Genomic DNA, 13,217 nt, shown 5'->3' on the forward strand with positions numbered 1-13,217 from the left:
TGCATGGCTGAGATGATTATATTAAGTTTGTTTTGTTAAATGACTTTTTGATTTAGCGATTCTGAGCAGTTTCTACTCGTAATCCTGTTCTCCCAAGAGAATTGACTCTATTATTATTGTTAACTTGAAGATTATCTGCTGTTTTTGTGTTAATTTAACAAATGTTTACTTTGTCTTGGTGCTGTACTGCAGTATCCCTTTTGCAGAATAAGACAAGTGTTATGTAATTAAAAAGACTTTGACAGCTCTTGCTTCTTTAGCTAGTCTTTTAGTGTATTGTATTTAGCTTTATGTTGTGCTGAAGGTTTTTGTTATCAACACTGAAGGGATGGTGCAACTTTAGATCTCTACGGGTTGGATGTGAAAGGGTCTTACAGATATACTTTGAACGCTGAAATGGCAAAGGGAGACTTCCAGTAAGGCTRGCATTGTGAACTAGATGTTATAGATAGGTCAGTAGCAGCTTCACTGCATGTTGCATGATGAGAGAGAGAGAGCTAATCTTTAGCATCTCTCTCTTTTCTTCCTTTTCCTCTTTCTGTCTTCTCATCCACACCAGTAATTACCGTGTTTGTGATGGCTACTATAATACGGACTTACCTGGGTAAGATAGAACCCTACATTAACAAACTTCTAGCATGATTTTTAACTTTACAAACTCGGTCAATATTGTGGATTGCCCTTAATTTTAATTAACTAGTTTTGAGATATCTGATTTGCTAAAGTATTTTTAAATATTATATGCCTTTATAATTTTAAATTGCTTGCCTCTGCATTTTGAATTTCCTAACTTTGACTAATTTTTATAGACAATTAAAAATGCTCTTATTAATTTCTGTTTCAATTCTGTCTAATAATTTTGTTTCTCTTTTCTGCTTATGATGCTTTCTAGCTATGAAGATAATAAGCCATTTATCAAGTAAGATCATTAGTTAGATGTGGAATTCACTGACTAAATTCCCTTTCCCTTTCATCCTGTGCCGTTCTCTACAATTCCTTTTCCTTAAACTATTCATGATGGAATCTTTTTTAGACTTTATTCTTTAGAGCAATATCCATATTTTTGTCACATTTCAGCAGGGTTTCTTCATGCGGAAGTTRGATCATCTAGCTTCAGTTTAGCTGAGTTTATCAGAGCATTAAAGATTTGGGCTCTAGGCTTTTAATCTGCTGTTTAACCTTTGTGCATTTGTATTACATTATTTGGTGTTATATGGCAGCACCACTGCTTAAAATCTATGGTGTGATTAGTGGTTAAGCCAGATTTATCAATCTCTTTTACAAAAGCAGATAAAGCAATGGAGTAGCTGGGGCTTGTGCTATACTTCTGCGTTTCAAAATAGTTTTGACATCCCGTGCAGTTCTTGAGAAAGAAAAAGGTCATATCTACTCTTGCTGTTTTCACTGGAGACTAAAAGTACCAAATGGAATTGTTCTTTCTTTAGTAGATAAAAGGTTAAAGCCAAGAAATTTTTACATTTGAATGTGAACCTAGTAAAAGTCAACTGCAGGAACTGAAATGTTAATATTGGATTTGGTGACATGCATTTTTGTAAGTAATGTTACTAAAATTAATTTTCTTTTACAGATCCTGGGTCCTGGGTGCATTTGCTCTCCTGTGTCTTCTTGGCCTAACATGGTCATTTGGCCTGCTGTTTATCAATGAGGGGACTGTTGTGATGACGTATCTCTTCACAGTATTTAATGCTTTCCAAGGAATGTTTATTTTCATCTTTCATTGTGCCCTACAAAAGAAAGTAAGTTACTGAAAACATATACACGTGCTCCCTAACCCCTCAAAATAGCCACATACATTTCTTCAAAAATAGAAAAAAAATGCCATTTTCAAGAAAAGGAGTATTTTAAAGTAGCTTGAGGAAGGGACTAGGATTCTAAAACAATTTTTGCTGTCTGCTTGTGGAAGTCATTTAACTGCTCTGTGGCCTGGGCGGGTTCAAATTGGATGTAGAATTTCGTGTCTGGGCTTGACATTTGCTTAAAAGTTTTGCAGTTTGGGGAAGAAACTTGTTATAGAAAATGTACTGCTTAACACTGGTAATGCAGTATATGTGATTTTGGATTTATAGCCAAAAGTCCTTTACGCGCTCACAAAACAAATCCCGCCTGCATTGCAGTGCTGCAAACAAAGCATCATTTACAACATCACTGCATCTCAGCCTAGAAACTCTCTCTCTTTTCAGATCACGGTAGAGGGCCTCTCTTGAGATCCCATTAAGCTGCCACATCACCTAAGGGTGATAGGCAGGGATTGTGATAGAGAGCTTGTTCATTACCAAATTAAGAGAGATCTAAAAATTAATTTCATTAAGAACTTCAACACACCTTAGAAAAAAGAAGTCATTAGTGCTAAGCAGCTGCTAATGGGGAGAGTTCTCCCAAGATGCCAGTGTTTCTGCTTTTTTCAAGTTTGCCTCACCCAGGCATCCCACAGCTACYTTCTCTAAATTGGGGAAACCGGGAGCCCCTGGAAGGAGGAAATGCAGCCTTGCCCACGGTGCTGGTTAGGGGGATGCGCTCTGCTCCCCTTCGCCTGGTGGGAGCAACGGGGTCCAGAAGGAGCAGATCTGCTGCAGAGAAGGGAAGTTTTGTAGGGACAAGAGGGACAAACAGAGAAGAAGGAAGTGAAAGTCACAGCAGGAGGGAATTCTCTCAGGATTTCTCGCACCCTTCTCTTTCACAGACTGAGAATGGAGACTTCTTCCATGAATACTTTAGAGGTGTTTTAGTGAAGGATAAAAGAAAAAAAGCTCATAGTCTGCGTTAGAAGGCATGGCAAATGAAAGCAAACAAGAATTGAGAGGAGAGAGGAAGGGTAAATGTCAAAAAACTCCACGGAAAACCTTAAGAAAAAAATGCAAAAAATCCCCAATTTGGAAATACCCAATTTGCAATATTTATTTTCTAAACATTTTTACCAGTGTTAGGCTGGAGACCTAGCAATTATTAACTCCCATTATAATTAGCTCACCAGAGACATAATTAACTGATATTTATAACGTGGTTTGAGACCACAGGATAAAGGGTTGCTATGTAAGTGCAAAATCATATTCTTGCATGTTCTGAACTGTACCAGCTCTAACAGTATCAGTGTCTATAAATTTGGTGTAGACAATGGCATTCATACATATTTCAGGAAAAGATCTGGAAGATAGAATTTTATCAAGCTGAACATGGCACTCCTTTCATTTTTAGAGAACAAAAGCACACTTAGAGAGGAGATTGAGTGTAAGAAAAGAAGAGGGGGAAGAAAATGCAAACATTCTCAAAATGCAAATATTTTCTAGATTAGGGTTTCGTATAATGTTGCCCTTTTTACCACTTGTACTGGGCTTGAAAACCAAAAACAGTTTCTTTTTTTATTTCCTTTTACAGTTGTGCATTGTTTTCAAATATTAAGTGAAGTCAGCAAAAAGTAATATTAAAATACCAGTCAAGTGTGAAAAGCATAACCTACAGCAATAAGATTTATACCTGAAAGAATGTTAAAGCTGCCATTTAAGATTTCTAAGTTTCAGTGCCTTTCACTAGATATCATCCTATCCTCTGTCTGCRTAGCTAATGTAGTCTTTTTATTCTGTTATTACTAGTTGGTCACTAAATTGAACAGAGAAATAGATTTGTGAAAGTGAAAACTATTATGTTTCCAGTTCTGACAAGATGATAGTGCTGTTGCTTCCATCAGTTTCCAACAAGCTATAATTTAGAAATAATGACAGTGGAATGCGCAGTACTGACAGATAATGTACATTCACAGCAATATAGGCATTAGGCAAAACCAGCCCTGGAGGGTGGTATTTGGGTGAAAATACAGTTTTGATTGCTATTGTCTCTATTATATAGTGTTTCAGAGCATTTAATATCCATTAATGTTCAGGAATGTATTTTCTTAGGTGTTATACCATCTAGTGATGATATACGTGGATTTATATTCTTCAGAATACAAAGTTAAAGATTATAATTCTATATGTGTCCATTTCTGTTTTCATTTTTTATGTGTATTTTATGTTGGTATAGATTAAAAATATGTACTTGAAATACATACAGTATGCCTTTATAATATGATAAAATGCTATCTCTAGATTGAAATTAAGGCACTAGCTATTCAAATTTTCATCTACCTTCTATTTTATAAAAACTTCATCCTGTGTATTCTGTGATTAAAATTCTTGGACTATTGAAAGCAGCGCATGACATGAAAACCCACACTATTTTGATTTTTTCCCCTTTCCCCTTGTTTAACACATAACTTTCTTTTGTCCCCTGTATTCATAGGCCAGGCAAAATTTACAGTTAGCCTAATTCTCATTTTTTCACAGAAATTTAGAAGTCTGAAGAAGAGGCACTTAGATTCCCAAGCACCTAAAAGATTTATGAATTTAGACTTATGCATCTTTGCAAATTTTATCTGTTGTTTCTTTTCACTGATCTGTCATGCTGCCAGGATGTGTATGCAGTCTTACGTTATTTGAAAATAGTAGTCAGTGTAGCAGTCATCAAATTTGAGGGAATTAAGTGTCCTGTAAACTAATCCTGATGACTTGTATGACAAGGGTTGAAACATAGTTAATGAAGTTTCCAGTAGTTTTCTGGAAACAGAAGCTGAATAAATGTAGGCCAAATCCTAAAATCATTGCTTAGTTTTGTTTTGTTCCTCTTTTATCAAACAGAAATCTCTCATATATAAGTGTGTTCAAGCTTCTAAATTCAGCGAGCATAGACAGTAATGAGGGTGGGTTTTTTTGGTCCTAAAAGTGAAAGATATGTCATTGCCCAGATATTACAGTTCAGATTTTGACTCTGCAACACTGACAGTGCTTCCACCAGCATAGCTGGTGCTCTGCGTAGAGGTGGGCAATTTTATTTGGGAGTTTTGGGCAAACCTGAAGCAGGTGTGACTACAGGAACTAGCCGACGTTTGAGCTGCACAGAGTAGCTTTATATGAAAATGTGTTTATAGCTTAGAGAGTCCATTCATTGGCATACTTTCTTGGAAGGTGATAACTTAAATGGGCAGTAACAAGAAGTGCAAATGCTAATAACATCAACCTTTCTTGCATGCAAGGATGGGAAGATAGGCCTTCTATGGTTGCTGCACCAAAAGCTAAAGAGGACTATTTTCAAACAGTACTCAATTCGGGTAAATTTAACTACACCAATGTGAAGACACAATAAAAATAATCTCCTAAATAACTCAGTGACAATTATTCAGGCACATCTAATTGAAGTGTGTTTAAATGTGTGTATCCTTTGGAAATAATTTGTTCAAAAATCCTGGATAGCCCGTGATAACAGTGCCACTAACTAGGGAGAATTATCTGATTTTGTTAATAGCCAGCATTTCAATAGACAAGAATGACCTATTTGCTTGAAAAATATTTGAATTGTTTGGATTCAAGGTTCATTTCTTTTTGCCAATGAAGATATTTGATACTATTTTTTGTACTAAGTGTTTCTGTTTCTTTTCTGCAGGTACGTAAGGAATATGGCAAATGCTTCCGACATTCCTACTGCTGTGGTGGGCTACCAACGGAGAGTCCCCACAGTTCAGTGAAGGCATCAACAACAAGAACTAGTGCTCGCTATTCCTCTGGCACTCAGGTAACAAAGATTTTGACAGCATCTTTTAATTAACTTTATTTATAAAAAGTCTACTGAGATGTGTTCCAATCAGATGCGCTAATTGTCTTCTCATTATAATCATCTAGATGGCAAATACATACTTCTGCATACTAGAGTTGATTTCTTTTTAAACATTTCCTTTTATTTTTTTCTAATGAAAACACCTTATTTTTCTTGTAATTAGGGACTGGTTTATTAGGAGGGTTTATACCATCATGTTTCATATAAATGAAATTTAATAAATTAGACTTTTAATAACAGAAGAGAGAGTTCCACTATAATGCTAGAAGAATGGCTTACTTTAGGCCAAAATAAATATGAATATTCTACATAATAGCACATAAGAAAAAAATCTTTTTGTAACTTATTATGCTTTTGTCTCGTTGGTTTGTGTTAACAGAGTCGTATAAGGAGGATGTGGAATGACACTGTGAGAAAACAATCTGAATCTTCTTTTATCTCAGGTGACATCAACAGCACTTCAACACTTAATCAAGGTCAGTCACTGGGAACATTTCAGTTTTAGAAGACTTAGATTTTATACAGATTTTATACCATTTAACACAGAAGAATTGAAAAGAATGTGTTGAAAAAAATTCTGGAACAAATGATCTCTAAAAGCAGAGTTTTAAAGTCACCCACCAGCATATTTTAAAACCTTGCTCCCTCAACTGGGCCCCTGCTATAGAAGTCGAATTTCTCCATTTGTGGAAATGTATTTAAATAAGCTTCATCAATAATTTAACTTAAAAGCAAGATCATAATTTTAAATCTTTCCTAACCTTTATAGGTTAAATCTGAAACAGAAATATGAGTGCAGTAACATTTTAATGCATATTTGAGTATGATTCCTAGGTGCAGAAATTTTCCCAGTGAAATCTAATTGATATCATTTCTATGCAAAAGATGTCTGTAAAGCATTTATCTTTTTATGACAAAGAGCATTGTGTCTGTCACATGGGATAGAATTTAGATTTTCAGGCCCAGCAAAGCCAAAACTCCCAATTTCTTAGCTTGAACACACTTCTGAAATCCCTAACCTCATTCTCATGTCCAGTTAGAAGATAAGGGTATTAACTGAGACAGAATGTCCCTTTATTTCTTCCTTGCCCTCTATTTTTTTAAGGCGGTTTGAGCTAGTAATGGAGGGAAGACTGCTGTGTGCGAGCCGAGTGCACACCCACATCCCTGAGAGAAGAAAACGTAGGCTTGATCTCGTTCCAGGCAGTTCCTGCTCAACTGAAAAAGTTCCCAACAGCAAATTCACCACTGTCAGGGCTGCTGTAAAACCCTCATGAACCATAAGTGGCAAACTTTCTTTCCTTGTTGTTTCAAAATTCAGTAGTAGGGACGTGTATTTGACTCACATTTATTATGAGAGTATAAAGTGTAGTATTTTACAAAAGAAAAAAATTCAAAAAGCAAGGTTCTGCTTTTGCTATTTGGCATATTAAAAGTGGATGAGGCCTGTATGTCTCACTGCTCTCCCATCTCAGTCTTTTATGATCCTCTGGCAAAATCAAAATCAACTAATTTCTCCTAAGTGAAAAATGTATTTTTTTCATGCCTAAACAAGAAGTACCTTTCCTTCCAGTGCCTAAGTAAAATCCTCTGAATAAGCTATAGAAAACAATCTGGGATTGCACCCCGGTTTGATGGCTGTGGGACAGAGCTTCTTCCTGCTTCAGAGCTCCAGTCCCAAGTCATTGGAGATGTTCTGCCACAACTAGAAAAATTAGTAGCATTATTATTCAATTATAATATTATCACTATCTCAATAAAACATACTTCTGAGGATAATTTAGCAATGAACAGCAAATGTCATTTTTCCTTTAAAATAAAATTCAAGCTTTTAGAGGTGGCAAAAAGTATTGGATAGAATAAAAAAAAATCCTCTTGCCATAAATTACAGGTAATATTATTCAAGGTAAAATTAAACATAGTAAACAAAAAGAAGCAACATATATTTCAGTTAGTATTTCTAGTAATAAGTAGACTGGAAAAGGCTACGATAAAACCTTTTAATTGTTGACTGAATTAAACTGTCAAATAAGATTAGCATAATCAGGCAGTAAAATAATTCTCTGAATTTCAGAATTTTTTGCTACTTGCCACTTCCAAATATCTGTGGTAGTACAAAACCATTACTATTTAGAATATATATTACCTTTGCCATTGCTTCATAATCCTAATAAATATAGCTGGCTCTTTAGTTGTCCTTGGGCCTGTGATACACTGATCCTGATGTACTGCTGTGCAGTGCAATAGAAAAGGGAGTAGAATTTTACCTTAAGGAGATGCTTAAAATATGTTTTAAGTTACAATGTTTTTTGTGATTTTTCTGTCATTATTCCAGCTCATTTTTCTTTTAGTAACTAGAAATCACAGATTAACTGATTTTTAACAATTTCCCCCAAATGCTGATTTTTAATAATTACTCTGAGTCATGTAAATGTTGCACTAATATGTAAAATTGATTTTTAAAAATCTGTTCATTCATGTAATATTTTGCTTCATCTTACAGTGTTTGTAAACTGATTGTTAGAAGATTTGTCATTCAAGGAATTCTGGTTTAAAATCTGGCAGATAGATTTGCAGCATGAATGTCCCGAGAGAAAATATGAATGCTCTGATTTCTTAGAGCAAATATTTTGCTTTCCCCCCAGCATGCATACTTTTGCATATACTAAGATATGCTTCTTGCAGTTTGTCATCCACTGTCTGTTTGAAAACAGCGATTCCCTTCCACTATCTGTGTGTTTTTAATAAAGTGAATAACAACTCTGATCCTTTCGTAAGGGAATTTTCAATATCCTTAAATTTAAGAAATTCAGTTCTCTCAGTTCTGGACAGAAATGTGCCATTTTTAAGTTCTAATAGCTTTATATAGCACCTTGATCTCTACATATTTAATTGCTATTCTTGTGTAACAGTGATTTTGTATACGTTAGTAAATGTCAGTCTTAACAGATGTTCACTTGGGGGATTTGGACAGCACCTGTGAATTACTGAAATTTAACTGTATATTCCTACTCCCATTTCAAATACATAGCTCAAATACATTCAGAAATTTTCAGCTGAATTACATTTGACAAGTTCTATATGATTCATGATGATTAAAAAATATTCTTTATTGAAACTGTCAGAATAAAATTAAAGAACTGACTTTTTTTTTTCTATTTCTTTTGCTTTAGGAATGACTGGCAATTACCTACTAACAAACCCTCTTCTTCGACCACACGGCACTAACAACCCCTATAACACATTGCTCGCTGAAACAGTTGTATGTAATGCCCCTTCAGCTCCTGTGTTTAACTCACCAGGTGTGCTTATACTTCCTGAATAAAACTGCTTTTCTTGGCTCGCTCCAAATCCCTTCCTTTCCCTAGATAGAAGCTCAAGTTGCAATATCCTAGCCTTACATTCTGAATTTCTGTCAGTTCAAGAAATACAGTATTGCCAATGTTAGCTTGTAAAACTGCACTATATTATAGTAATGCCTTTGCCATAACAGTATTTACCAATAATTATCCATGTTTTTAACACAGGTGGCATAAATCTTAATATACTATTACAGSACTGACACCCCATGGTCCGAGAGCCCATCTTCAAGATATTTATCACTTAGAGGTATCACGTCTATGCAATATAAGGTTTCTTGCTGAGAAAAACCTGCTTACGGAGCGGATTAGATAACAAAGCAGCGCAAGGCATCTTGACACCTTTGGATACTGCAGTGTAGAAAATTGTATCCAGCGTCAAAGAGATCTAAACTATAGTATAGTGCAGCTTTATGGTAGATCATTCCTTTAGGAAAATCTTGAGATTAGCAGTTAGAACAGTTTAGTTCTGCAGGAATAAAGGGTGTCATCGCTTACCTAACATTTTGCTGTTACGTTATCTAGTTGCTTTTTTAACTGCAGATCACTCATCAGTAAATATCTAGTAGTTACAGTTTGATAATAACTTGTAGGATAGCTGAAACTGTGTTAAATCTTTGATTAAGAGCTCATAAAACCTTGCTTCCAGTTTTTATTTCAAGTTTCCTTTTTAACTGAACTGTAGTTTCTATTTTCATTCTCTTGTTTTCTTACTTTCCTTATGCTTTCCTCTAGCAACCTACAGAGAGACAAGTATGGGAGTAAAACTTAACTTTGCCTATCAAATGTAAATTTTTTCAGCATGATTTTTAATGGGCACAATTAAAACATAACTAGCGGTCATGAAGTAGACTCAGTGGGCAAGTGGTTCACAATTTGCAAATGAAATGTTTCCACATTCCAAAAGTACTTGCATACTGCTTTTTGGAAAACAACATGAGGTCTGTAGCAAATCCTATTGGTAACAGAAGTTATGCAATGCTGAAATAATTTGCTGTTTAAAACCAAAGCAGTGTCAAGCAGAAATGCTTAACAATTTACTTATTTTTTTACATTCCCACAGTAATCTTGCTACAGGCTATGGAAAGATTTCAAATGAATTACCTGATCATGGGCAACAAAATTTGCCTCATCAAACCAGTTTGAATATCTTCTAGCATGCTTAACTCTGCAGTATATCATAGAAAACTCATTTTGGATTATCAGATATGTTTTGGTATCTGTTTAGCAGAAGAAAAAAGAATGAAAATTATAGAATTAAATCACTTTCATGAGGGAAATGAATGCCAGCATGTGGTCCATGTGTTGTCTACTTTTATAAATGCCATATGTTCTGCACAGCTAAATCCGTTGCAAGGAAAATCTTGGAACATATATGAAATTGCAGAACTACGAAGTTGTTTAATCAAAGCTTAAAGAGACSTTTCAAACAACCCTCATCATGGGTTCAGTACACATGGAAAAGAGTTACAGTAACAAAAATGCAAAATGATTTGCAAATTACTCAAACAGAATTTATTTAGAAATTATTATTCTGTGTTTTAAAAGTCAAAGATAAAAATTGTTTCATGAGAAAATGCAATTACTTTTTAATTGAAAACAATATGTTCTAGAGAAGGTTGAATTTTCTAGGATAAGCTGCAGCTTTAATTATGAAACAAACCTAAAACAGGAAAATGCATAATCTTTTTCAAAACAACTTTTTTCTTGTACTCCTCCAAGCCTTGCATATAATGCAGCAGCCTCACAGTGGTCAGTCTCATTTCAGTAACATCACTCCATTCTTTCTTTACTTCCAGCCATATCTGTAGATACAGTGATTTTCTAGCAGTGCTGTAACAATTTAACTTTCCATGGTTCAGGCTGTTTGCTTTCTTTCAAAGTTTTTTCTTTTTTCTTTGCTTGGGAAGCGCTGTGATGTCATAGTTTACATGTCTTTGTGTCTATAGAAAAAACATTCCTTTATTGTGTTACCGAAAAAAAGCCAAAACCCAAAACATAAAGACCTTAATCATCATAAGACTTCATTCCCCTTCCTCCCCCAGAACTTTTTTTCATGTTTCCAGCAGACTTACCCAATCTGTCATTCCTCCAGCAGCTATAAGATATCAGCCATGGCTGATTTCCTCTTCCCATTCCACGACTAATATTTATTCTTTGGTTTAATTTCTGTGACCCATAACTTACAGAAATTCCTAACATTTCTGCATTTGACTTCCATGCCCATGGTAACCATGGGCCGAACTCTTAATTAACTATTCTGGTTCATTCAGCGCTGTCACTGTGACTGATGCAGACTGCAGGCAAACTTTGACCTTTAGAAGCCTGGGGCCGTTGTTGGTAGACAGAATATTAGTGCAAAAAAATTACATTAAGTGGGAAAAGAAAAGCTGTTATTGCTTAGTAATCTAATTTGCTGAACCCTTGCTCTGACTAAGTTGCTGAGAAGCTCAGTAATTCTTCATCATGTTACAATAAATCATTTTACTTTCTTTTATATATCAGCTACTCTTAGGCCAGATAGCCTGAGCAGACAGACATGATGTGAGTTGTCCAAAGTGAGTCATTCCACCTGCTGTCTATCGTGTTGTTGGATGGTGCTTGTGGACCCTGGTCCCTGTAGTGTGAAAGATGGCTGTCCTTGTTTAACATAAATTCTTTGTATTTATCCATTTTTTTCATTCTTTTCTTTACTTCATCTCAAAAAAAGGGAAACAATTTTAGAAATGTCGTTAAAGTAAARTAGTTGCCTGCCAGTTATGGGGGTTTATGTTGTACATTTACCTTCAGTTATGTCTGTGATCTAATTCCTTTTTAATTTAGTGTCGTTTAGGACAAATTCTGTTAATTTTATTTTCTAAATCATGGTGTTGTACTTCAAAATGTAGATGTTTCCAAATGAATTGCTTTGCATTACATATGCAAGGGCATGGAGTGAACAGTTCCTTGTGGAAGAGTCACAGAATTGACATTAAATTAAGAAATTAAAATGCCACTATTCCCCACAGGAAATACATGATACTATTTTTTTAAATACATCTTTCCTATAAGGTGTGCAACTGTTTACATTTGGGAATGTGCAATAACCTAACTTTTCTCAAGTCTTACTTCCAAGTACAACTTTGTCCTGAACTACATTAAAGAATTTTGTTAAAAAAAAAAAAAGTGCTAAAAAGCACATCAGGCGATAACCAGAACTGTCCTTTTCCATTTCAGGACATTCACTGAACAATGCCAGGGATACAAGTGCCATGGATACTCTACCGCTAAATGGTAATTTCAACAATAGCTACTCATTGCGCAACGGAGACTATAACGACAGTGTGCAAGTTGTAGACTGTGGACTAAGCCTGAATGATACTGCTTTTGAGAAAATGATCATTTCAGAATTAGTGCACAACAACCTGCGGGGCAGCAGCAAGAACCACAACCTGGAGCGCACGCTGCCAGCCAAAGCTGTGATCGGCGGGAGCAGTAGCGAAGATGATGCCATCGTGGCCGATGCGTCATCTTTGATGCACAGCGACACCCCCGGACTGGAGCTCCACCACAAGGAGCTGGAGGCCCCCCTTATTCCGCAGCGGACTCACTCCCTTCTGTACCAGCCCCAGAAGAAAGTGAAGACCGAAGGAACTGACAGCTACGTCTCCCAGCTGACGGCTGAGGCTGACGACCACCTCCAGTCCCCCAACAGAGACTCTCTTTACACGAGCATGCCCAACCTCAGAGACTCTCCTTTCCCAGAGAGCAGCCCTGACGTTGAAGAAGATCTCTCTCCCTCCAGGAGGAGTGAAAATGAGGACATTTACTACAAGAGCATGCCAAATCTTGGAGCTGGCCATCAGCTTCAGATGTACTATCAAATCAGCAGGGGTAATAGCGACGGCTATATAATTCCCATTAACAAGGAAGGATGTATTCCAGAAGGGGATGTTAGAGAAGGACAAATGCAACTAGTGACAAGCCTTTAATAGTGTAGCAAAGAAATATTAAAGGCCATGTACAAGTATTAAAAAGACTTAATTGGCCCCATGCAGGCTCCCTCATATCTGCTTGAAGAGACAATTCTGTTGACCCTGTGGTTCTCCAGTGTAACAGGGATGACTGGACCTTGCAGTTCTGTGAATTTTTATAAAACAAAAACTTTGTATATACACAGAGTATACTAAAATGAATTATTTGTTACAAAGAAAAGAA

At 35.9% G+C, this 13,217-nt stretch overlaps 1 protein-coding gene across 1 annotated transcript in view; it reads left to right on the plus strand.

The window, feature by feature from the left end:
• The window catches only part of ADGRL2 (adhesion G protein-coupled receptor L2), a 124,965-nt gene extending 111,974 nt beyond the window's left edge, over positions 1 to 12,991 (plus strand). Inside the window, exons 18-25 of the mRNA XM_026077908.1 lie at positions 560 to 604; positions 893 to 919; positions 1,589 to 1,757; positions 5,491 to 5,619; positions 6,041 to 6,137; positions 8,835 to 8,963; positions 9,756 to 9,773; positions 12,237 to 12,991. Of these exons, the coding sequence (XP_025933693.1) occupies positions 560 to 604; positions 893 to 919; positions 1,589 to 1,757; positions 5,491 to 5,619; positions 6,041 to 6,137; positions 8,835 to 8,963; positions 9,756 to 9,773; positions 12,237 to 12,991 (1,369 nt within the window). The remainder of the gene's footprint in view (positions 1 to 559; positions 605 to 892; positions 920 to 1,588; positions 1,758 to 5,490; positions 5,620 to 6,040; positions 6,138 to 8,834; positions 8,964 to 9,755; positions 9,774 to 12,236) is intronic.
• The last annotated feature ends 226 nt before the right edge of the window (positions 12,992 to 13,217 follow it).

Source organism: Apteryx rowi, unplaced genomic scaffold, assembly GCF_003343035.1.
Source record: "Apteryx rowi isolate R43461 unplaced genomic scaffold, aptRow1 scaffold_467, whole genome shotgun sequence".
Lineage (NCBI taxonomy): Eukaryota > Metazoa > Chordata > Aves > Apterygiformes > Apterygidae > Apteryx > Apteryx rowi.